At 40.5% G+C, this 27036-nt stretch overlaps 1 protein-coding gene across 3 annotated transcripts in view; it reads right to left on the bottom strand.

Annotated features, from left to right (window-relative positions):
• GALNT18 (polypeptide N-acetylgalactosaminyltransferase 18) overlaps positions 1-27036 on the bottom strand; it is a 348597-nt gene that overhangs the window by 66934 nt on the left and 254627 nt on the right. For 2 of the 3 annotated variants that reach the window (XM_028116986.1, XM_028116987.1), the window contains exon 6: positions 23129-23243. In XM_028116986.1, coding sequence (XP_027972787.1) covers positions 23129-23243 — 115 coding nt within the window. Of the gene's footprint in view, positions 1-23118; positions 23244-27036 lie in introns of all 3 variants that reach the window. The other variant, XM_088017777.1, reaches the window with a different exon arrangement.

Genomic DNA, 27036 nt, shown 5'->3' with positions numbered 1-27036 from the left:
AGGTCTTACTAGCACCCGACCGTGCAGGCACCTTGATTTCAGACTTTTAGCTTCCAGAACTGTGAAAAAACAAATTTCCGTTGTTTAAGCCACCTCATCTACGTATTTTGTTATGGCAGCCCAAGCTGACTAATACAGCACTTACTGAAATTTTTAAAAAGATTTTATTTATTTATTTGACAGAGAGAGCACACAAGCAGGGGGAGTGACAGAGGGAGAGGGAGAAGGAGGCTCCCTGCTGAGCAGGGAGCCCGATGTAGGGCTCCATCCCAGGTCCCTGGGATCATGCCCTGAGCAGAAGGCAGATGCTTAACCAACTGAGCCACCGAGGCGCCCTGAAATTTGTAACTACGTATTTATTCTTTGTTCTCTTTTGTCAGCTGTCTGCCATTATGCCATTAGCTCCAAGAGGGAAGAGGCTGCGTTTACTTTTTTTTTTAAAGATTTAATTTATTTATTTGAGAGAGAGAATGAGAGAGAGAGAGATGTATGCTCAATGTTAAATATGTAATTTTAAGCATTGTATGCCCAAAGTCACATATGACAGGCACCTAACAAATGAGGTCAAAGGAAAGAACTGCATTAAAGGTACACATAAAATTGTAAGTTGAGTGACCATATGACCTGGTTTGCCCATGGTACTATTGGTTTATGCTGTTGCTCTAGTGTAATTGTCAGGAGTACCTCCTTTCACTCTTAAAAGTGTTCTGGTTGGGATAATAAATTGTAATTTATTTATATATTTATTATTTATTTATATATGCCAAATTTATAGGGCACGACTTGATTTCAGACATGCTGAAAGCCAGGAAAACTGTCTTGAAATCATTACTAATATTTTATCTCCCCTACTTTGTGATTTTTTTTTATGTAACTAAAATACAGTGCAGCGAAAATTACAGAAGCCATAAAGACCCTCCCTGATGAGCAGTACCTGAAGCAGGCATAATGAAAAAAGCAGGGTACACCGCATTCATCGCTCCACCACCTGCCAGGGGCTGCACCAAGCAAGGATAAGAACTGGGGCCTGTCTCTTGGACTTTCCAAAACTAGACAGACAGCATACACATGGAGAAAGACAGGACCTAATGGGAATAATTGTTATTTCTGGGGTAGTTGACACCAGGGGTTAACTATTTTCAGGACTGACTTTATGTTCAGGTAAGCTTTGCTTGATAGAAAGGCTTGTGCGTAGAGGTAATTCCTGCAAACAGTCACCCACAAGCACTGGGGAATTATATTTATCAGTATCGTACTTCTTGCAACCCTTTACAAAGTAAAGAACTTTTTTTTTTTTTTTTTTTTTTTTGAGAAAGAGAGTGTGTGCGAGCAGGGGGAAGGGCACAAGGAGAGGGAGACAGAGAATCTCAAGCAGACTTCCCGCTGGGTGCAGAGCCTGATGCAGCTCAACCGGGGGCCCCACAGGGGACTTGATTCCATGACCCTGCAATCGTAACCTGAGCAGTAATCAAGAGCCGGCTGTTTAACCGACTGAGCCACCCAGGTGCCCCCAAAGGAAAGAGCATTTGTAGTGGGAACAGATGTCTCCGAATTCCCCTTTGCAATTTCAGATTTATGAATATCATCAGGTCTTGTCAAGAAAAAAAACACAACAGTGTCTGGAAGGGGAGGATTAATGAAGGGGGGGAGGGAAGGAGGAGGAGAGGGAGGGGGAGTGGGGGGGGGGTCCCTGCTCACTCTCGGTCACTCTAAGGGACTGATTTCAGCCTTGTCTGGTAGTTCCTTCCTGGAAAAGTAGAACTACAATGTCACAGTAGCAAGAGGATACCTTACAGCATCTGATAGAAAACAGCAGGGAGACTCAGCTGAAGAAAAACAAAACACACAAAAAGAACAGAGAAAGAGAGAGAGAGAATGAATGAAAATGAATGACTGTCCGGAGCTTTAACATACACTGCTGGCTCCCAGTTGGGTTTTTTTGGCTTTTATTTTTCTTTTTTCCCCCAAATCAGGAAATGAAACTCTGATACATTACTATTATCTAATCCACCGTCTATAATAAAATTTCATTAATTATACCAATAATGGTCTTTATAGCTCTTTTCCTCCTTGGCCCCAACTTTTTAGGAAGGTAAAAATTTCCTTCAGTTTGATTCTCAAAACCCTATATCAACTGTTACCTCTTCTGTGCATCTTATGAATCTTACTCTTCTGTGAAGCGTATTGAACGCAATTAAGAAAACATAAGTGTGAAGACCCTTCCAGAGTAAAATTGTCCATGGGTGCTCTCCCTTTCCTGCTCCCCGCCATTTCTAGCTAATTGCTTCATTATGTACTTTTTTAATTGCTTTGTTCTTTAGGGGTTAATTTTGCACTTATCTTTACTAACCGTAAAACTTTCACAATGTACCATTAAACTGCGTCTGTTCAGCGGCTGGTTTGTGACTGCAGAGTTACCCGTGTCTGGTGTGCTCATGATAATGCAATAGGGCAAAGAAGTATTCCTCTCAATGTTTTCAGATGCCTGGCATCTGGGCAAGGCAGAGTAACTGGTTCTGAGCTGCTGGGGGGTACTCAGCTTCCCTCATGAATGAAGATCACACGCCAGGAAGACCCCAAATCCTGGGGTTTAGGCCTCCTGGGTCTTAGGTTGCTCAGGCCACAGGGCCCTGGATATTTTAGGTCCCATGGGTTCCAGGAGGCCACACTAGTGGCCCCCACCCCCGCACGGCAGGGCTAGCTAGAGCCGACCACCTAGAAGGAAAGGAACATTTCAACCACTCTCTTAAGGTCACATCTGTGCTTTTCCCAGGGTGCTGGTATTTGGCCTCTGCCTACAAGCAGACACTAGGTCACCCTCTCCCCCCATTCATGGTCAGATATAATCTCTAACCTCCCTGCCTCCTATCAGTTTCCAACCACTCCCTCCTTAGCCCTTTGAAATCTGTCTCCTTGAGTCAGCCTTGACTCCACCTGTCCCCTCCTAGGCCACCTTCCAGCTGCATCCATATGCCCTTTCTCTGCTTGCATGCTCATAGTACAGGTTGCAGATTTAGAGGCATTGTTATCAGACAGAACCATGTTCAAATCCAAGCTCCACCACCCTTTCTCTGTGGGACCCAGGGGCAAGTGACTCCACCTCTCTGAGCCTCCGTGTTCTCATCTGTAAAATGAGGATAATAATTCTAGCCTCTTGTGGTTCTTGTGGGCATAAATGACATACAGCATGAAACTCACTAGAATGTAAGCTCTGTGAGGGTACAGCCTAGACTATCCTGCTCATCCCAGTATACCCAGTGCTTAGCACAGTGTCTAGTATTAAATACATGCACTAAGCACGAAAAGAAATGTTCGAAAGATGGTAGCTATTATCATTAGTTTTCAACTTAGCTTGGCTGTCGTACTCCTGAAATGCTGCCTTCCCCTGACATCTGTGATTTTCTACCAATCCAGCTTTTCTCTTTCTAGCTGATTCCTCTCTGTAACCATGGGCACCACCCTGCCACCTGCCCCCCACTCTCAAGGCCCACGTTCAATTCCAAAGTCTCTCTTTAGTTCAGACTTTCATCCTCACCGGGCTCCTCCATCCTCTTGCCTTGAGTGGGCACACAGAGGGCACCTGAGCCCCTGGCTCACCTCCAAGACTTCTTTTTACCTTTAGGGATGCAGTGCTGGCTTCCTGTTCAAGGCAGGATCCAGGCATTTCATTTCTCTGGGCCCTACTGCCAAGTGCATAACACAAGCAGCATAAGAAATGCTTAATGTATGAATGGATAGATGCATGAATAATGCAAGTTTTCTGGTCATTTCCTTTGTTATTTCTAATATCAAACGTGCCCCATTTTCCCCTTCAAACCAACTCTATCCCAAACACCCCTTTCTTAGTGAGTGGTACCCCTAAATCTCCCAACATGTGGGTTTCCCAGCTCAATGCCATCTTCGCCAGACCTTTAATAACTCATTTATAAAGACCAGAAAAGGCTAGGTCTTGACCTCCAATGTTCACTCGAACTATTATTAGCTTCTAACACAGTGTTAAGGGACAGCGCTTTAGTTAAAGCTTTGAGTCATTGGAAAAATTCCGTTAGGAAGTATAAAAGCCTGCAAAGTTGAAACCTGTGTTTGGTGTTTGGTGTCTTTTGAAGTCCTTGGCCTCAGAAGACCGCACAGATGAATACTTATTCCATCATACACTGTCAGCCTTCTATAGGCCTTCCCCCATGACAGTGGCTGAAGGACAATGCCAAAGCAGATTCTAGTGCATGACGAAATGATATAAAACAGTGGCAGGGCTCACTGCCCTACCCCAAAGCGTGTGCACACACATAGGGATGTGTGATTCCACGTTCTCAGGTTATTTTGAACTCTAGCTCCAGCTGTCCTGGACCAACCTTGATGTTTAGAAGTAACTAGAGCAAAATCCAATTTAAGGTGTTTCATTTTCTCTGTCTCCAGGGATGGGAGGTAAGAAAATCTATGCACAGCTTTTCTTTCTTTCTTTTCTTTTTTTTTTTTTTTTAAGATTTTATTTATTTATTAGACAGAGAAAGAGAGAGAAAGAGAGAGAGAACAGCAGGGGGAGCAGCAGAGAGAGAGGGAGAAGCAAGCTCTCTGCTAGGCAGGGAGCCCGATGTGGGGCTCAATCCCAGGACCCTGGGATCATGACCTGAGCCAAAGGCAGATGCTTAACAACTGAGCCACCCAGGCGCCCCTATGCATAGCTTTTCTATGAGATGTTGAATCTGGTGGCTTCCTGAGACCCTTTCAGCTGAGGGGGAATGCTGGTGCTCACACCCTTTCTCTTCCTTCTCAAGTCTCTCTGACTGGGCTGGCAGCGGAGTTGATTTACTGGAAACTGTGGGAGCCAGTGTTTTCAATTTTCCTCCTGGTGGCTGGGTGAGAACAGCCATGATGCTAGCAGTGAGCTGAGAGTGCTCAGACCTTGAAGGCTGAGGCCTCGGGGAGAGCCATATAGTCTGTCATCTGCTTCAGTACGCAGCGGGCTTGACAAGCACACATTAACCTCCCCGGACCTCCTTCACTGGTAATATTAGCGAAGTCTGTAGCCCTTTAACCAAAGATATATTTTGTAAAAATCTCAAATAATGGTGATGCCTGTTCTAGGCAGTTGCTGCAGACCCTTCTTGGATTTCCCTTCCTCCTCTGTGTCTCTGGCTTCCTGAGCTCAGATTTCTGACTTCCTGTCTGTTTCTGGTTCCTCTCATTTGGAAGCTCCTCCAACTACCTCCTTCCTGACTTTCTGGACTCCAGCTTTTGGCTCAGCTGTCTCTGTCGCCCCTCCGGTGTAGAAGTCCCCTGTGACCTCAGGTAAAGACTGTCTGACCCAGGCCCCGGCTCTCAGGATGGATTTGGGTTGAGTCATCAAGCCCTGGAATGGTACTGTGGTCATCTGCCAAAGCAATGCTGGCCAAATGCCGAAATTAAACTTTATGCCATGGATGATTTTAAACCCTGAGGGCAGAGATGTTTAAGTAACATGACACAGTGATAACGTCTTGAAGCCACTCAGGCTGGTTCTAATCCTGAGTGATTTAGGGAGGTATTTTATCCTGTTTCCTCCAGCTTCCTAATTTACAAAACGGGGATAACAACACAGACCTCATGGGGCCCATATAAAAATTAATGAGATACTATATACTAAGTGATGAGCCCACAGCATATAATAAATGGGAGTTCTCCCCATTATTATTATTAATAATAATAATATTGTTACCATCCCTCCAGATTGCGGCTAGAACTGCTACCAGCGGGGGGGCGGGGGAATGTATCGGCTTCATGAAATAATAACTCTCTTCTCTTGCCCAAGAGTTTATGTCACTGACCACATCTTAGACATTCCAGACCTAGAAGGTTGATGTTGGTAACCAAGGAAATGTTTGTTTGAAACCTCTCTCAGCTCCAGGTCATCCACCATAAGCACACTTTTTTCCTTTCACTTCAGTCACTGAGGAAAATGTTGGACAAGCCAGGGGGAGCAAAGAGCCCACAAGGGCTGCCTTATGGATTGCCCAGTGACCGATTTTTCCTCCATTTGATAGCTCTATCTTACCCGTCTCTCCAGCCCTCTGGTTCAGTCCCATGTCCCATTACAGACCCCTAGTTCCCAGCCTAAGAGTTCAGCCAGAGTCATGGCTGTTCTCAACTGTCACTGTACATGTCACCACAACTCTCCACAACACTCATCTTCCCCTTCCCTGCCTGAAAAACACACACCCTTCCCCGGAGCCCCCACATAAATGCCTCCTCCTCTGCGAAGCCTCACCCAGCTCCCATGGGAAGAGAGGTCACTCCCTCCTGGGTGCTACTATAATGCACACAGGATCTTTCATCCTTGCCATTTTGATGGTGAGCAAAGTGTGCCTGACTTAGTACTTTAATTCAGATTATATTCCTGGTGATGAATTTTCATCCAGAAGGTATTTTCTGGAGTAAATGTCACTTAAGCAATGTAATCCGCCTGGTCAATTTTCTATAGAGCGTAATTAAAATATATTTCCTTTCATACTGATTCTCCAGTTTTATTTTACCAGAATTATTTTCATTGGGATTAATATTTTTTACATTGATTTTATTACTAATATAATGATTCATCTACCAGTAATTTTTTTTAAATCCACATCACATGTTACAATTATGGATGGCCTCTATCACAGAGTTTTCTTTTGTGATCATTATTCCAACCAAGTTTGGTTTACTTGAATCAAATTTTGCAGATGTAAATTATGTGAATATTTATTTCTTCAATCAATTTCTTAGTTTTTAAAATTTTTACCGTGTTCATTTTTATCTGATGCTTTAGTTTGTGTTGATTATCTTTACTCATGGTTTGGAAAAAGAATAATAGTTTACATTTTTTGTTTTTAAAAAATCTTTAGGAATATTATAATTCAAAGTGAGCAGGCTTTCTGAGTTATGTACCTACCACAGTTGCCGTTAGTGGATCAAAGAACACAGAAGTCTTTGAAGTCAAAATGGAGGAGGGAGTCAAAGCATCCTGTTTAAGTTCATGACATTTTCTATAATGTTCTGTTAGCCTCGTACTTGGAAAATGGTAAGGTGGTTGTCTTTCCAGCTAGACTGAGAGCCACTCAAAGGGAGGGTCTGTGTCATTCACCTCTAGTTTCCCTGCATAGCAAATGGGTGTATGAAGGATGAATGAATGAAAGCACAAAGAAATGAACCCACAAGAAGGTTGAGAGAAATTTTGTCAGATTTCTCACCGAAGGCCACTAGACTCTGCCTACCTATATAAGGTATAATGGCTTCTGAAGCCATTCTTCCTGAGTTCAAATCTCAGCTTTATCATTTACCAGTCATGTGACTGAGGGCAAGTTACATCACTGCTCTGTGCTTCAGTGTATCCATCTGTAAGTGGGGATAATAGTATTTGCATCACAAGGTTGCTGCAAGGATTAAGGGAGTTAATAAATGTAAATCACACAGGACAATAGTTTACATATAGTTACTGCTACATCACTAATGACATTAGTTTTATGGCCCATAAATCCCATCTATCTTTACAATGATATCAGGAGGTGGTCATGTTCATATCCTATTATAGGGAGCTCATTATTCCATTAGGCATTGCTTCCTTTTTTTTTAAATGACTCTAATATTTGTTTTTTTTATTTTTTATTGTTATGTTAATCACCATATATTACATTAGTTTTTGATGTAGTGTTCCATGATTCATTGTTTGTGCATAATACCCAGTGCTCCATGCAGAATGTGCCCTCCTTAATACCCATCACCAGGCTAACCCATCCCCCTATCCTCCTCCCCTCTAGAACCCTCACTTTGTTTTTCAGAGTCCATCGTCTCTCATGGTTCGTCTCTAATATTTGTTTCTTATATTGAATTGATAACTGCATCCATTACAACTTCCACCCCACCTCAGAAGGTCATAACTCTGACCTTTCAAGTTATATAAAATATATTCTCTTATACTTGTCCAGCCTTCAAATTCAAAACCTATTCATTAAGCACATACTAGATCCTAATCATCAATATGAAAATTAGGCAGCCATAAATCCTGATATCAACCGTTTTAAAGGCTAGTCAGAAGAGGGAATGATGACATTCCCTTATGGATCCCTCTTATGGATCTTCTCCTTCGAATCCAAGATCCCCATAATACACAGTTGGCAAGTCAACTTACAAACATAACTTAAAATATTTTTAAATTTAGAGTTACAAACATAACATAGAGGCTGTATAATTGAAGTTGTGTGATATTAGTACATAAATACACCAACAAATCAATGGAAACAGATTCAAATATGTATAGCAATTTATATATACATATATATATCAATTTAGCGTATGATAAAGGTAGTATTGCAACTCAGTGAGGAAAAGCTGTCATTTTAAATAGAAGGTGTTAGGATAACTGGTTGGCCATGTAGAAAAATAAGACATTGGGTCCATTCCTCACACCATACATCAACATTAATTCTGAATGAATCAGAGTTTAAAATGAGAAAAATATTCAATCACACAAATATCGGAAGAAAACAGATGAATTTCTTTATAACCTGATGTGGGTAAGTTTTTCTATGACTAAACTCTGGAAGCAAGATGGAAAAAGAGAGGTATATTTGCTTACATTAACAAAAGAAAAGGAAGGGAAAAGGTTTTACATGGCAAAAACAAAAAACAAAACCCAAAACAGACACCAAAAAACAACAAACAAAAACAAAACAAAACGAAAAAACCACCAGAAGCAAAATCAAAAGACAAGTAACAAACGGGGAGAAAATATTTGCAATGTATATGACAGGTAAAGTATTACCATCCCTAATGTGTAAAGAGATTCTAAAAATAGAGAAAAGACTAACAACCCTATAGGAAAATGGGCCAAAGATATGAAAAGCTCATGGAAAAAAGAAATGCAAATGGCCTTAATCATATGAAAAGCTGTTCAACTTAGCTCTTAATAAGAGAAATGCAAATTAAAACTACTCTGAAAGCCATTTCTCATCTGTCAGATTGGCAAAAACCCAAACAGTCTACAACATACTTTGTTAGTTGACTGTGGGGAAACAGGAACCTTCATTGTTCCTGGTGGAACAAACATTACCCTTCCAGAGGGATATTTGATGATGTCTTAGCAAAATGTCACATACATACATTTGCCCTTTGACCTCACAATTATGCTTTCAGGAATCTGTTCAAATGAAAACCCAGTAAAAATATGAAAAAATGTATGCACAAGACTATTAATTATAGCACTATGCCCTCAAAAGGAAACTGGTAGAATAAACTACGGAACATGCATGCATTGGAGTACTATGTAGCTATAAAAAAGCAGTAAGGCATAAACACTCTATATTATTATAAAGTGATCTTCAGAAAAAAAATATATATCGAAAAAACCATGGTACTGAAAAGTGTACACGGTGTACTACCATTTAAGAAAGGACAGATGTGAATATATGTATACATATTTCCTTATATGTTTTTAAAGTATAAAGTAAAACAAACAAAATGTTTATGTTAGAGGCAGTAAGAAAACAGAGGACAGTGATAGAATATAGACTTTTCTGAATATACTTGATTTTGTAGATTTGACTTTGAAATTATGTAAACATTTATATAATCATAAAAAATTAAATGTGAAAAAACAATTCCTAAAAATCAAAAGGAAAATGAAAGAAATGAATCTGTTTATTAGGCTGGTAGGATAATAACACAGGGAGGAACTATTCTAGATGACTTTAAATCACAGTAATTTGACTATACATCTCTGGTGGAATATAAACGGCAAAAAAAAAAAAAGGCAAAAAAAATTAAACTGTTTCTAGCAATCATATTGTTGGTGATAGTGTTATTATTAGTATTCTGAGACAGTTGTGTGCACACTGGGGAATAAAATAAATAAGTAATTGTGTAGGTGTCATTAAGAATCAGAATTTTTGACATGGGAGAAGGGAAATAAAGATGTAAGATTGTTAAGGTGAAGTAAAAACTCTCTAGTCCTACATTTGAATTAGAAAGATCATCATGAATGCCTGGAGTATTTTATAATAATAATAATAATAATTTCTAGCTCTGACTACTTAAAAGACCTAGAAACATGGACCAGCCCAGTGGCAATGAACACCCCTAGTGCCTAGACTGTGATTTTAAATAGCATTTCTCACTAAAATAAAATAGGGCTCCTTAGGGAAATGGCTGATTGTAAGTCTGGAATAGGAAATGTATAGAAGAACCCGGAACATTCTGATGGCAGGGAAGCCACTAAAGAATCACAGGTTCCTAACAGCCAAAGGTGAAAAATATGCGAATCAATAAGGATATTAAATGTAATAAATTGAAATACATCCAATATATTTAAATCCGTAAGTTCCTAATACTAAAAGGACTAATTGGTCCCCTTTGGAAGATGGTAGAGAATCAGTTCATCTTTTTGAAATCTGTTAAAAAGTTGTTTATTCTGATTTTTCCAAATAAATTTTATTGTACTTCTAGGTGACCAAAAAATGGATGATTGTAAATGTCTCTTTGTATAAGTCATAGGAATAAAAGGCACAGCATAAGGAATATAGTCAATGATATTGTAATAGTGATGTATTGGGACAGATGGTAGCTACGTTGTGGTGAACACAGCATAAGGTATAAACTTGTTGAATCACTATGTTGTATACCTAAGACCAATGTAGCCTTATGTGTCAACTATACTCGAATAAAAAATACATATATAAAAAAAGAAAAAAGTTATTCCAGTTAATAAATGAGGAGGAAAAAATAAAATACCATCGTTTAGCAACCCCTAATGAATTACTGGATCCAGGCCATATTCAGCAATGGGTGCTACCATCACAAATGGGGAGACAACTAGACATGATGTACCTCATGATGGAAGCATACAAATACTGCCTATGAAATATTATTGCTACAAAATTGAACCCACATTTCCAGATCTAACTACCAATATAAGAAGAAATATACAGGACAGAAGGACATGCTAAATGTCATCAGGGAAATTCAATTGGGAAATCTGGACTATGGGAGTCTCTATAGGAAAAATGACCTGATCTCTTCAAAAATAAATTACAAGGGGAAGAAAAGAGAAAGAAAGTCCGTAGATTAATAGACACTTGAAAGGCATACTAACCAACTGAATTTTGATTCAAGCAAACAAATTGAAAAACAGAACAAAAAATGATGAGACAATTAGGGAAATTTGAACACCGATAATATTTGATGGTATTAGGGAATTCTTTTCAACACTTTTAGGACTGAAAATAGTATTGTGGTCATATTCTTTAAAAAAATTCTTACCTATTTTAGATGCATATTGAAATATTTTTTGATGATATGATGTCTGGGATTTGCTTCAAAAAAACTGAAGTTGGGGGCGGATTGGGTAAGGGTAGAGATTAAAACCAAAATTATCTGTGCATTCACAATATTGAAACTGGGTGATGGATGCAAGGCAATTTATTATACCGTTCTATTTTTGCATGTCTGAAATTGTCCATAATAAAGAGGTGTTTCTGTTTTTGTTTTAGATCCCATTTCTGATAAACTACCTGGAACATGGAGCACAATACCCTAGATATTAGATTACTTGTTGTAGAGGACTTTTGAACTCAGGTTCTAAATCCCCTTGCTATATAGGGACCACATTTTATGTAATTCTTGAGCCTAAGGAAGCTGCAAGGAGGCATATATGATCTGTCTCTGTCCCCTTGAACCTAAAGCATGGTCATATAATCAAGGTTCAGCCAACTGTATGCTCTCAGTAAGGACTTTGAATCTTGGTGAATGTCACCAAGACCCCAGCAATGGTGCCCAGTATTTAGTAGCAAAACCACCTAGCCATGGCAATGGGGTCAGTCCTAAATATACTATTTCTTACCAGTTGGCTTTGGCTATAGTTCCTGCTGTCTATTCTCAGTTTCTGCTTGTTTTCTGAATCTGCATCTCTAGACTTCTTATTATTCTTTGAGATATCCAATGACCTTCCAATAAATTCCTTTTCTCTGTAAGTCAGCCTGAGTCAGTTTTCTTTCCTTACAACATAGATTCCTGAGTGTCATTGAAATAAAAAGTTTAGTAGGACTATAATAATAAAAATTAAAACGTCTTAAAAAATAAAGCACCATATAAACTGCATGGTAGTATATTTATGTAACATATATACCCATACATATAATACAATTATATGTTTTGTATAGAGCTCTTTATAGTTTACAAAGTATTTATATTAATATCTTGCTAACTTTGTTGTTAAAATAATGGTTATAGTAATGAGATAATAAAGCATAAGGATGAATTTACTTTTTTGACCAACATAAATATTTTTAATCTCGTAACACTTCTAGAATATTATCTGGCTTGCCAATAGCACTTGATTGCTGTGTGCAGTAAATAGGATAATTATAGGTAAAGAATTTTGAAAATACATATGAAAGGCACTGCCATCATTCCTTAGTTGATTATAGAAGCTACAGGTGAACCTAGTCCAAGGAGTAGAGAATTTTTGAAACCTGGTGACTATGCAGTTTGTGAAGTCTATTCATACTGTGTATATAACTTTCTTTGCTTCCTTCATCCCACATGCTCTATGAAATAGCCATTAGCATTTTCTTAGGGCACAGATAGATACTAGATTCTTCTTGGCTAAGAAAGAAAATTTAAGAGAGGGCATGAAAACTGGTAGACAAGGACAATAAAAAGATGTCATAGAAATAGAATAAAGTCTCTTGTCTGAGGTACTGAGAAATCTCCAATGCAAATTTCTCCTTTATTAAGCTATCAAATAAGGATACCCAGATAAGGAGGAGCTTGACTGATTCCTTGGTGATCCCAGGGCCAACAGGTGGAGCCAGTCAGCTGGACATCTTATTGTCCTAGATTTTGCTTAGTTACATAGGGAGAAGAGGGAGAATCATTCACAGGGAGAGATTCTATACTCAGTTAGACCTTAAGATGAGGCTAAGCAAGAGCAGTTAAAAGAGGCAAGGCTGTCATGAGGGTTTGGGTAATCTGGGTGAGACAGAATAAAGGCAATGATCCAGCCTTTGGAACAGGTGATAAAAGGTCAGTCAGCCTAGAGGATGTGAAAAAGCTGTTCAAGAGGCAATATAATAACAGACGATATTTTAAAGAGAATGACGATCGTGAATATTCCAAGACGGAGAGTCCAAAATGCCAATAAGAAATCCCAAGTGAGTAAAGCTTGGACATCCAGACAGGGAGTTAGTGACTTGCAGATATGTCCAAATGGGCGTCCAACAGAGTCTTGTCTGGAAGACTCTTCTCTGGGCTACATTCCAGAGAGCTCAATCCAGTAGAGTCACTTACAGCCAGGGCCAAGATGGAGAGGAGAGATCTCTTTCCCCCAACTGCCTGCTCTGGACACTAGGAAGGGCATTGGCACAGGGATAGTGGCATTCTTCCCTCCTTTCCTACTTTTGTGGTGGAGAGAGCTGTTATTTATATTGAAGAATTTAATTTCAAAGAATAGACAGGCTCAGCTTCTAAATGTTTCCCTATGTCAATTCCAGGTAACTCAGGAGTTGTCTCTTTCAATATTAGAAATTTAACAAGTTTTACATTTTCCAAAGAAATTTTAAATATGTTATGTTCCTGTTGTTTCACTGAACACAGTACATAGTCTACAATTTAGACTTTTCTTCATGACTCAGGACTATTATTAAGATCATCAGTAATTGTGCTGGGGGCGCCTGGGTGGTTCAGTCGGTTAAGTGTCTGACACTTGATTTCGGCTAGGTCATGATCTCAGGGTCGTAGACTGAGCCCTGCTTGGGACTCTGCACTGGGTGTGGAGCCTGCTTAAGAATTTCTCTTTCCCTCTCCCTCTGCCCCTCCCAATCCCCCCACCTCACACTCTCTCTCATATATATATTTGTGCTGTAAACCCAGGGATCTGCCTGGATGTTTGGCCCTAGAAAAGATCCAAGCCACCGTGCTTTTGGCCATTTAGTATCTACTCTGAACTCTATGTTCAAATAATTTGCATAAGTTTGGAATATTTTGGTCCCTTGAAAGTTTAGCAGTGCTTGATGGTGAACCATCATCCTAGTTTTTTACTTGTGAGAATATATTAAACTACTGATTCAACTCTTTAATGGTTATGGAACAATTTCAGTTTTTAGTTTCTTCCTGTGTCAGTTTTCATAAGCTATATTTTTCTATAAATTTGTTCTCTTTATCTAAGTTTTCAAATTTTTCAATAAACTTGTTAATAATATACTCTTCCCTTTTTAATCTCTGTGTCAACTATAATCATGTCTCCTTTTCCATTCCTAATATTGTTTATTTGTGATTGTGGCACCTCTCTCTCTTTCTCAATCTTGCTAAAAGTTTGTCAATTTGATTAACATTTTCAAAGAACCAAGCTTTGGCTTTATTTCTACATATTATATATATATTTATTATATATATCATAATGAATTATAAGTCATATAAAATATATGTCTTTCATTAATTTATGTTCATATCTTTATTATTTTCATCTACAGTTTTTATTCTGATATTTTTCCTAACTACTTACATATTTATCTCATTAACTTCCAGCTCTTTTTTCTAAGAGTGGGATACTATACAATTTCTCTTATATTTTGCAAAATATTTTAACTTAATTTAATTTTTGAGGTGTATGACATAATGATTTAATATTTGTATACATTGTGAAATGATCACCACAATAAGTTTAGTTAACATCCTTTACCTTACACAGTTACAAAAACTTTTTTCTTGTGTTGAGAACTTTTAAGATTTACTCTCTTAGCAACTTCTAAATATGCAATAGAGTATTATTTACTGTGGTCACCATGCTGTACATTATATTCCCATGACTTATTTATTTTATAACTGGGAGTTCATAACTTTGACCCCCTTCACCCATTCTTCCCATCCCCCACCCCGTCTCTGGAAACCACCAATCTCTTCTCTGTATCTATGAGCTAATTTTTTCTTTCTTTTTCTATAGTGTTATTTACCATAAACATTTCTTTCTTTCTTTCTTTCTTTTCTTTCTTTCTTTTTCTTTCTTTCTTTCTTTTCTTTCTTTCTTCTTTCTTTCTTCCTTCTTTCTTTTTCTTTCTTTCTTTTTCTTTCTTTCTTTCTTTCTTTCTTTTTCTCTTTCTCTCTTTCTCTCTTTCTTCCTTTCTTCCTTTCTTTCTCTCTTTCTCTCTTTCTCTCTCTCTTTCTTTCTTTCTTTCTCTCCCTCTCTTTCTTTCTTTCTTTCTTTTTTTAGATTCCACATATAGGTGAGATCATATGGTACTTGTATTTCTCTGTCTGATTCATTTCACTTAGCATGATACCCTTGAGGTCCATCCACGTTGTTGTAAATGGCAAGATTTCACATGGTTTTATTTTTTATGACTGAATAACATTCCATTATAAGTATATGTAACACATTTTCTTTATTCATTCACCCACAGATGGATGCTTAGGTTGTTTCCCTAACCTGGCTATTGTAAATAACACAGCAATGAACATAGGTGTGCATATATCTTATTAAATTAGCGTTTTTGTTTTCCCAGAAATGGAATTGCTGGATTATATGGTATTTTTCTTTTTAATTTTTTGAGGAACCACCATACTGTTTTCTATAGTGGCTGCACCAATTTATATTCTAGTCAATGGTGCACAAAGATTCTGGTTTCTCCACATCCTTGCCAATACTTGTTATTTCTTGTCATTCTGATAACAGCCATTCTGACTGGTGTAAGGTGATATCTCATTGTGGTTTTGATTTAGATTTCCCTGATGATGAGTGTTGTTGAGCATCTTTTCATGTGTCTGTTGGCCAACTGGATGTCTTCCTTAGAAAATGTCTATTCAAATCTTCTGCCCATTTTTAAATATGATTTTTTGCTCTTTTGCTATCAAGTTACATGGTTCTTTACATATTTTGGATATTAATCTCTTATCAGATATATTATTTGCAAATATTTTCTCCATTCAGTAGGTTGACTTTTCATTTCATTGATGGGTTTTCTTTCCTGTGCAGAATCTTCTTAGTTTGATGTATTCCTACTTGTTTATTTCTGCTTTTTGCTTTTGCCTTTGGTGTCAGATTCAAAAATCATCATCAAGACCGATGTTAAGGAGCTTACTGTCTACATTTTCTTCTATGGGTTTTATGGCTTCAGGTCTTACATCCAAATCTTTAATCCATTTTGAATTAATTTTTGTGCATGGTGTAAGAAAGTGGTCCAGTTTTTGCATGTGGCTTCCCAGTCTTCCCAATACCATTTTTTGAAGAGACTGTCCTTTCTCTGTTGTGTCTTCTTAACTCCTTTGTTGTAAATTAATTGACCATATATGTGTGGGTTTATTTCTGAGCTCTCCATTCTGTTCCAGTGACTCATGTGTCTGATTTTATGCCAATAGCATACTGTTTTAATTTACAACTTTTCTTAAGTGCTATTTTAGCTGAATTTCACATAATGTAATATATAGCATATTTGTTATCATTCAGTTCAAAATATTTGCAAATTTCCAGTATAATTTCCTTTTTGACCTGTGAGTTATTTAGAAATGTTTCATAATTTCTAAAAATATGGCTTTTGTCTGTAATTTTTAGTTGTGGATTTCTAATTGAATTCCATTGTGGTCAAAGAACATGCTCTATATAATGTTAATCCTTGAAATGTATTGAATCTTGTAGTTATTAGATGCAGTGCTCTCTGTATCCCATTGGATTCAAACTATTAATTATGCTGGTCTATCATTTACTTGGAGAAATTTATTAAAATCTTCCACTACATCAGTGGAGCTGTTGATGTCTCATTATAATTCTGTCAAAAGTTTATAATTGTTATATATTCCTGATGAACTGTACATTGTAGAAATCTTTATTTGTACTAAAATATGTTGTAATGGTATTTTTTCTAATATTAATGTAAGTACAGCAACTTTCTTTTCATTGGCATTTGCCTGTTATTAATTTCTATCCATTTAGATTTTAACCTTTCTGTATTATTACATTTCAGACATGTTTCTTATAATAGCCTACAGATAATTTCAAAATTCCAATTTCAAAATGTTTGTCTTTTAACTTAGTCCGTGTAACTTACTGTATTTACTCATATATTTGGATTCATTTCTACCATCTCATATATTTTCTCTTTGTACCATCCTGTTTCTATTTCTCCCTTTCTTATGATTTTCATATTTTATTTTTCCTCTCTGCAACTTTGGAAGTTATACATCTCTTTATCTGCGATTTTCATGGCTTCCCTAGAAACTTTAATATGTTTATCTCATCAAAATTGAAAGTCAACCAGTATCCTTTCCAACCTCATTAACATATAGGCATGTTAGAATACTCTAATTACAATCGCCCTCTCCCAACTTATTTGCAGTTGTCATCATGCATTGTGGTTTTAATAATCCTATAAGACATTACTATAGTGTTATTTACCATAAACATTTCTTTAGATTAACTCATAAATTTACTACTTTTTGAGCTAAGTATCCTTCTCATTTCAGATTTCCTTCTGGGATCATTTTCCTTATACTTGAAGTGTATCCTTTATAATTTATTTTAGTGAGGATCTGTTAGTAGCAAACTCTTGCAGTTTTTGTGTTTCAGAAAAAGGACTTTCTTTTACCCTAGTTAAAAGATATTTTTATTGAGTGTGTATATATATATATGTATATATATACACACACACATATATGTACATATATATACATATATAAGCTCACAATTATGTTCTCTCAGAATATTTAAGCTATTATCTCATGGTCTTCTGGATTCTATCATTATCACTGAAAAGTCACTTGTTATTCTAGCGTTAATTTTTCCGTAGTCTATCTTTTCTCTCTGACTGCTATCAGTTCTTTTCTTTGTCTCTGGCATTCACTATAACATGTCTAAATGTGAATATATTTGTATTTATCCTCCTTTGGACAGGTCGACTTCCTGAATCTGAGGGTTGGCATTTTTCACCAGCTTGGGTACATTTTCAGTCGTTATCTCTTCAAGTATTGCTTTTGCCTAATCCTCACTTTTTACCATCTCCATGTGGAATTCTAAGATGTTAGACCCTTTCCCTCAATTCTACCTGTCTTTCAATCTCTCTCTCTCTCTCTTTTTTTTTTTTTGTATTCCTTTCTTCATATTTCTGGGCTGATTTTGAATAATTTCTTTAGGTATATTTCCCAGTTTACTATTTTTTTCTTTAACAATATCCATCTGGATATTTAATCCATTCATTAAGCTTTTAATTTCCATTTTGTATTTATTTTGTATTTTTTTAAAGATTTATTTATTTATTTGAGAGAGAGAAAGAGCACAAGCAGGAGGAAGGGCAGAGGGAAAGGGAGAGAGAGAGAATCTCAAGCAGACTCCCCACTGAGCACGGAGCCCACCAGGGGCTCCATCACATGACTCCATCACATGACCTGAGCCAAAACCAAGAGTCAGTTGGATGTTCAACCAACTGAGCCACCCAGGCATCCCCATTTTTATATTTATTATGTTTGAAATTATATTTTTATCCCAATATGACTGGTCTTTTTAATAGTCTCTTCTTATTTATATTTCCACTCTCCTATTTATTTAAGATTTATTTACTTTAGAGAGAGAGAGAGGGAGAGTCAGAGGCATAGGGAGAGGGAGAGAATCTCAAGCAGACTCCCTGCTGGAGCGCGAGCCCACTCAATCTCATGATCCTGAGATCATGACCTGAGCCAAATCCAAGAATCAGATGCTTAACCGACTGAGCCACCCAGGTACCCCACCAATCTCCTACTTATTTAAAGCTAGTATACAACTTATTTCATATCCTGTGTCTGATAGAATCAATACTTGAAGATTTTGTAAAACAAATTTGGCTGTCCAATGCTCTTGCTCTTGGTGCTTTCGTTTTCCCTTGTTTGTTTTGTGATTTTTTAAAAAGGTGAACTCTCACATTCCTTGAAACTCTGACTGTGGAAAATTTTATAGCCTGGGTTAAAGGGGTCTTTCCCCAGAGACTGTTTGTATACATTTCTGTAGATGCCTAAGAACTTCCCACAACTTTAAGTTAAATTCTGCTTTTGAGATTTTCTGGACCATGAAGTATTTTGATTTTATGTTATAAATCCAAGGAGGGATTCACAGAGGAGAATTTTTCCTCTCTTCTCATCATAAAATTGAAGTAGGCAATTTTTACCCTAACACTGGGGGTGAGGGTGGGAGTATTTCTAGCTCATCTTACACTGCGATAATTGGTCTTTGGACTACCAGTTTTATGGGAGGTAAGGTGGAGAGCCAGAGATTAGTATATTAGACTCTTCATGTTGGGAAACCCTGAGGCTTTGTAACCTGCCCTCTGCACTCTGTGAAATTAAGAAATCATCAGCCTAAAGTCACCAGGTTCTTCAAATATAACAGACTCAGGCTTTCTCTAGGTTCCTATTTTCACTCATGTTTTGGTCTCAGTATTAATTGCCTTGGGTTGTTACAACAAAGCACCACAAGCAGGATCTCCTAAAACCACAGATTTATTCTCTCACAGTTCTGGAGACTGGAAGTCTGAAACCAAGTGTTGACAGGGCCATGCTCTTTCCAAAGCCTTAGGGCAGGATCCTTCCTTGCCTCTTCCAGCTTCTGGTGGCCCCAGGCATTCCTTGGCCTTTACTCCATTCTCTGCCTCCATCTTCACATGGTCATCCTCCCTCTGTGCCTGTGTCCAAATTTTCCTTCTAAAAACACCAGTCAGGGGCGCCTGGGTGGCTCAGTCGTTAAGCGTCTGCCTTTGGCTCAGGTCATGGTCCCAGGGTCCTGGGATCGAGCCCCGCATCGGGCTCCCTGCTCCATGGGAAGCCTGCTTCTCCCTCTCCCACCTCCTCTGCTTGTGTTCCCTCTCTCGCTGTGTCTCTCTCTGTCAAATAAATAAATAAAATCTTAAACAAAACAAAACAAAACACCAGTCATATTGGATTAGGGCCACTGTAACGCAGTATGACCTCAGCTTAACCTGATTACATTGGCAAAGACCCTATTTCCAAATGAGATCATATTCACAGGTACAGAGGGTTAGAACTTCAACATATTTTTGAGGGGAATCAATTCAACTTATTTATTGTCTCTAACAATTTCTTAATTTCCTACCACTTCTTGAATGCTCTCTTGTATATTCTACCATTTTTATAGCCATCATCTATACAATCCTTCTGTCTCCTATTTGATGTCAGCTCTTATATCTTGCTCTTTTCATTCTGCTTGCCCACAGCAACTCCCTTCTTTTTCCCACTGAGTTGTGGAATTAGAAATCAGGAAAAAAAAGTCTTATTAGAAAGGAGCATAAAATAAGAATAAGGCTTTACATGGGGACTCAGTAGATATAGTTGTGAATAGAGTAGAAGGAAATTATGGCACGGACACTGTAATACTTTTGGGGGGATGCTCATAGGTCTTTTATCCCTAGATCACTGTGGTATATCTATCTAGGCTTTCACATCACAAAGATCTGGAGTTGAATCTTTTCTTTACCTCTTATAAATTGTATATATATGTAAGCTCTTAATTCCACAATTCCCTCATCTGAATAAAAGGAGTATCCTAATAACAACCACTTTTTAGGGATGTAGATGGATAGCATAGTTAGCAGCCAGAGTGGGTGGTGAATAATTGTGCAAACAACTCTTTCTGTGTTCCAAATGGGTAAGGACTTGGAATAAGTTGCCTCTGACTCAAAGAGGTGAAAAAGGAATGTCTGTTCTTTTTACAAACAATCCTGTGGAGTCATTGCAGGGGGATCCTAGATAAGGAAGGCGAGGCACTGAGATGTGAACTCACAAAACATGAAAGGAAGATACTAATAACCACACAAAATGTGAACATCTATTTTGGGGATGATGAGTGGTTCTGGATCCCTTAAAGGGGAACCTGGAATTCAAGTGAACTAGCTCCTCCTTCTGTTTGCAGCTCTGCCTGCCGACAGGCTGTTGCGTCCCTGCCTGAAAAACCACCTTTCCTTCAACTACCATGACACGTCATCTCTGTCAAGCGGGAGGGAGGAAATGGAGAAAAGAAACGCCAGGCAACGTTTTATACTGTATTTTACACCCTGAACACAAACCCCAAAGATTTTTACCACGTATCTGAAAGCCTCACCTGGGCCCCCACTCCAGAGCAGCTTTCTAATCTAGGCAAGGAGAAGCCGGAGATCTCCCACCGCCCCGTGCCTGCCTCACGTCCATGTGAGAAGCAGAGCTCACACGTCTAACTCCTCTTGGTCTTTACCCAGACAGCACGCATATGGGAAGGCGCTCCACCTGCTCCACCAGTCCCCGGCAGTAGCTCCTGGTGAAAAATAGTATGTTTGGGGCCCACCATTTACCCAGGAGTGGTGCTGAAACAAGGTGGTGAAGAAATGAGTGATGGAGGGAGACAGCTGGAGAGGCCAGTGAGACATTGTGGGCACTGTCCCCTGTGAATCCATTAGCTCCCCACGAAGCCCACGCATTCTGATGGCCTTCAAAGCAATTTCTCTGAGTTTCAGTGAACACAGGTGTCTAAAGGTGTTTTCTAAGCTCAGCTTCAGACAAGCTGCTCCTGCTGCCAGTCTTCAGAGCCCTAGGATTAAGTCTGGGCAATAAGTGCAGCCTCCACAGTGTTGGTCAGGCCACTGCAGATATTGCGAGATGCTCCGTGGAGGTGCCCTGGCTCCCTTCGGGGCAGGGCGAGGTCTGTCCAGGGTCAGCTGGCTGCCCAGTGGGGTGGCAGTTCTAAGGAAGTTAGAGGTAAGAGGAGGGTGGATCCAAGCTGGAGTCCTTGAGCAGGAACTGGAGATACAGACACTGAAGCCAGAGGGGCAAGAGTGGGGTCATTGGTTGGAACCAGCCAGATGTTGGGGTGGTCTGCATGAGGGCTGACAGTGAGGAGGGATATCTTGGATGATCGCCAGAACACCAGCAGGTTCAAGGTCCTCTCCAAGGGCTGTCACACAAGGATCTACCAGGCTGCTTAAAATTAAGATCTCCATAGACAGGACAATGGAGACCACTGTGGAGACAAGCCACAGTTTGAATGTTGGGATTTCTGTGAGGATAGGACCACAACCTGGGCAGAGGGGTGGGCTTCCCTCTAGGATGAGGTGCTTCATTGTATCCGTTGTCACATTCCTGCTGACCACCAGGGGACCTCATGCGTCCCTCAGATGTGATGAGGGTGGGGTGTCATTTCGGAGTTATCTTTTCATGGGCCCTGGAGAAAGAGTCAGAGCCTAGAAAATATTCCTGGGGCATGAGAAATTAAATGATGCCTATTGTGGATTTGCACCATGTGCTGACAGTTGCAAAAAGCCCTCTAATTTGGGGCAGGATGGTGGCTACCTCTGAAGAATGGCATGAGGTATGAACGGGTCTGAGTATCCGACCAGCACATGGTGGGGTCAGAAAACAGAATGGAGTGAGCCTGTGTTTTGCTCTTTATACCCCATGAGTTTATTTCCCTATAGCCCTCTTTTTCCTCTCTTCTCTTTTCTTTTTTAAGATTTTATTTATTTATTTGGGAGAGAGAGAGTGAGAGAACATGAGCAGCGGGGGAGGGACAGCGGAAGAGGGAGGGGGAGAGGCAGGCTCCCCGCCGAGCAGGGAGCCCGATGATGGGTTCAGTCCCAGGACCGTGGGATCATGACCTGAGCTGAAGGCAGACGCTTAACTGACTGAGACACCCAGGTGCCCCCCTGCAGCCCTCTCTTGACAAAGTCTTTAGGAAAGCTCTCTGGGCTGCTATGGAGGAGGCAGAGAATATCCGAGTGAGAAATCCCAAGGGGAGGTGACTCACTCTGAGAGTCACTGTGGTCCAGCCACCCCTCGATGCCTGCAGGTGTCTTCCTAGAGCACATCTTTGCTTAGCCCTGAGGAGGCTACGTTTGGTTTTAACAAAGAGGTGGTTCCTATAGTAGGGAGCTCAACTCTCCCATGTCCCCAGCCCTAACCAAAGCAGTTTCCAAAGTCCTTTTCTTCCCAAAAATTCTATAGGTCTCCTCCTCTGTCTCTATCCTGTCCCCAAGCAGCTCTGATCACACACATGAAGCAGGGTTAGGGACTAGACATTCAGAATCCACCTGTGACCCTCACCCTTGAGCCCCATTTCTTCACCCCCTAGACTCATTTACCTTTTGGGGAGCAGAGCCAAGCCCTCTGGGTGGGAACCCTTGCTTACCCTGATCCCCAGCTCGACATTCTCGCCTCCGTAGACCTCCATGCCTTCGTCCAGTAGGCCGATCTCCTGGAAGTACTGCCGGTCCACAATAAAGCAGCCGATGAGGGCAGGGCTCCTGCAGGGGTGTAGGGAGATGGGCCAGCAGTTAGCAGAGAGGCCGCATCCTGGGGACGGCCAGAGGAGTCTGAGCAGTGGTGCCTTCCTACGGGAGGATCTCTTCCTCTTCCTTCCTTTGCCCCCAGAGCCGGTGTGGGCCTCGTTCTCTGAGTGGCCCTCACAGGCCCACCTTCACCAGCTGCTCTAGGGAGGTGGTTTCTTCAGGGTGGCGGCAGGGATGCTCCGGTCCTGGGGCCAGTCCTCATTGTGGGTGGTGCTGAAATGGGTGACGGCCCAGGGGAGTGGTGCTCAGCCCGCCAGCCGGGCCCGAGTGTCTGCATCTCTAGCTGCCCTGACACCTGAGCTCCGAACCACACAGCCAGTCTCTGTTTCTACCTGGGCACCTGAGCTAACTCCCCACCCTTCCTCAACTTGGGTTCTACACATCAACCCGGCTCACTTAGAAAGATCAGTCGGAGCTTTGGAGAGCATGGTAAATGACTTGGATTTTATCTGGAGGTAAAGGAGTGTCAGTGGGGAATTTTAAGCAGACTTTGGTATGAGCAGAAAGAAGTCAGTCAGAGAAAGACAGATACCCTATGATTTCACTCCACATGGAATTTAAGAAACAAAATAAATGAACAAAGGAAAAAAAAAAGAGACAAACAAAAAACCCAGACTCTTAAATATAGAGAACAAACAGATCTGTGCTTTTAAAAGGACTCTTAGGCAGCTGGGGGGTGACTGCCTGGAAGAGGCTGGGTGGAAAGAAGAATCCAGTTGGGAAGCTTGGTGGTAGGTCTAGGGAGAAATAATGACGTCCTTGACCAGAGGATCAGGAATGGGGAGAGGGATTGTTTAAAGACACATCTTAATGTAAATCCACAGAACTTAGAGGCAGATGAACAGGTGAGAGAGAGGGAGCCATCTGGATGCCAGCTGGCTTTGTGGCTCGGGTAATGGTGGGGTGGGGAGCACCCATCAATGTGGGCTGTAGAGAAAAAGCTGGTTTCAGAAGGAAGAAGCATTCCCTACTGGGAAAACCGATCTGAAGGTGCCTGTGGGACACTAGCGGGAGATAGCCAAGTGGGTAGGGCTTAGCGGATCGCCTGTCTCTGGCCGGAGGAACACATCCACAGCCAGTCAGTGCAGGAGCTGGGGGGCCTTTCCTGAGTGAGAGTGTGAGTGTGGGGCTCACCGGCTGTGGGCAGGTGCCCAGTGAAGCACAGAACTTCACTAGGAGTGATTGGGATTGGGAGAATCAGCGTGAGTGCACTTCTCTGCTGAGAGCATTAGCTTACACAAATGACTTTGAATTGTTCCACTGCACACAGCTACCATTTCTAGCCCTTGTATAGCATCTTATCAGCTGGTGGCTGAAGGAGTCGGAGGGGAACGGAAAGAAAAAGAGAAATGATGAATCCCCAGCTATGAGAAAACTGTCAGTCACATGCAAATGGACCCATCTTTGAAATTTGGAAACTCATCAGGGTGGAGAAACAGCTCTTTTGCAGGCCATAGCTTTGGACAATGCCGGTACAGGAGGCTGCTCAGGCAGAGACTGGAGCCTTGGGGTCCCTGCCCCTCCTCCTTTCAAATCACAGCATTTTATTCTGGATGGGCTTACATCCCATAGACCGCAGGCAGCCAGGGCAATCAATCTACTTCAAGCCACTACTCCGAAAGTAGGCTGAGCTCCCGCTCTAGTGGAGGATGCTTGTTCCTGTCCTTGGAGTTGCATGCTACGAGTAAAGTCCCTGCTTGGCCGTGTGTCACTGAGAAAAGTTCCCCAGCTTCTTGGAGCCTCTGATTCCATATCTATGAAACAGAATCAACTATAACCTCACACAGATTAAATTAAATAATGTAAAACCTTGAAAACCTCTGGGGCATGATGGTTACTTGAAAAATCATTTAAAAAGAGGCGCTTGCACATTGAAGAAGCCCAGAGAATCCCCTCTTTAGATGCATGGTGATTTAAAAACATCAGCCGGGCAGAGTGGGCAGAGTGAAGTCTCAACCTTCTCCTTGACATTCTTGAAATGTTGAGTATTTCAACGTGGCGTTCCAAGACACACAGGAAGGGGTCTTCCCCCATTTGGCCAAACCCACTCAGGGAAACATCAGAATCTAAAACAGTTACTGTGCAATGAGCATGGGCCACTTCAGACAGTCTATTACTTATTAATCAGCTAGGGTATGAAGTGGACCCAGTCAGCCTGAATGTGTTATTGGCTTATACCTTACCTCGTTCCCAAAAAGATTAGAGATAGCTTACAAAAAATGTACAATACACTGAAAAACAAAATACATAAATGTCTGTAAAAGACCAAAAGTTCACAACAAATTGGGGGCCAGTTAGAACACAGCATTAGGTCCTCCTTCACAGTTCTTAAAGGAGACCCACAAAATTGATGCTAAGCTTCCTGGTAGCCAAGGTGAAAATGAACAAACATGTCTTAGAAATAAGATTTATAGTTCCCATGTGAAAATTTCACACTCATTCCTTGGGGCTAACAAGATTTTCTTTGACTAGCCATCAGTTTGAAAGAAATTTCTCATGTCAGTCTTCTTAGAGGTCACTTTGGGACACAGTGAACAACCGTCTCAAAGACGTCACTTTAGAAAGCAATAGAAGGTATCTCTGGGCTCTTTTTATAGCTTACATCATGTGGCACAGCACTGACGTACAGCTCCAAGGAAACAGGAGCCAAAGTGGGCAAGGTATGTTTGTATAACCCACAGTTTTCCGTGGGGTTATTTTCATCTAGGAATAAAATCAATAATGTTCTTCCCCCAAAATTCCATGAATATAATTTCTCTCAGGCAAGTTTTTGACAAGAATTAGGTGATGAAAACTTTGCACTGAGACAATACTCTCTGTCAAGGGCCTAGAATGCAGGTTTACTACGACTAGGCCAACACATTTCAAGATGAGCAGAACAAAGCAGCGAATATCAGTGCAGTCTTCTGCAAGAATGTTCCTTGCATGACAGCATACCTCCTTCCAGGATCATTCAGCATGCTGAACGACAGAATTCAGCCATGCCATTTCTGAGCTCAACAGTGGGTGTCTATGGGATGACAACTAGATGTGGAATCGAGCTGACCTAGGTTTGGATCCTGGCTCCACTGCCCACAGCCTTTGGCAGGGCCATTCTCCTTCCTCCGTCTTGTGGGTTTTCCTCATCTTGTAAAACAGGGATGACACAATGAGCTGTCACAAGGTTATAAGGAGGAGCAAATGAGACCATGTGTGTAAAAGGCCCTTGCACACAGCAACATCCAAACAAATATTTAACAACACAAAATTGTGGCAGGGGCTAACAGGTGGGTAACAGAGAGAACTGTGAGAAAGCTAGATGGTTCTCTTCCATCCTGTTTTAAATATGAATACAGTTTTTTCTTCTGGCAAGGAAAGATGTGATCTCAGATAATAATCGCCCACTTTCAATTAGATTTTTCATAATCTTTCTCCCTCAGGTAATACAAAGCAACATCAGTTTCTAATCTCATCTTTCATTCCAAGAATTGTCCCCTAGGCCACCTCCGGTGCCATCTGTGTGTTTAATGGGCAGGACTTTGCAGAGAACATAAAGGCACCTGATCTGTGATTAACCAGACAGAAATAAGGGCTGGTGGTGTGGCTGTTTCAGAAGTCCCGACCCAGAGCACAGAGGCTGCCCAAGGGAGTCATCTGGGGTCTGTGAAGGCAGCAGTGAAGGCAGAAAGAGCTTGGGATCCTTGAAATGCAGTTTGAAGCTACTTTTAACTGAATCCTACAGGATAAACTCAAATAGCAGCAAGGCATA

Source organism: Eumetopias jubatus, unplaced genomic scaffold (genome assembly GCF_037043125.1).
Source record: "Eumetopias jubatus isolate StellerSeaLion01/CBP00866 unplaced genomic scaffold, mEumJub1_p1.0 scaffold_13, whole genome shotgun sequence".
In the NCBI taxonomy this organism is placed as follows: Eukaryota; Metazoa; Chordata; class Mammalia; order Carnivora; family Otariidae; genus Eumetopias; species Eumetopias jubatus.
Note: the sequence above shows the minus strand (reverse complement) of the source record. Positions and strands in the feature narration are given on the sequence as shown.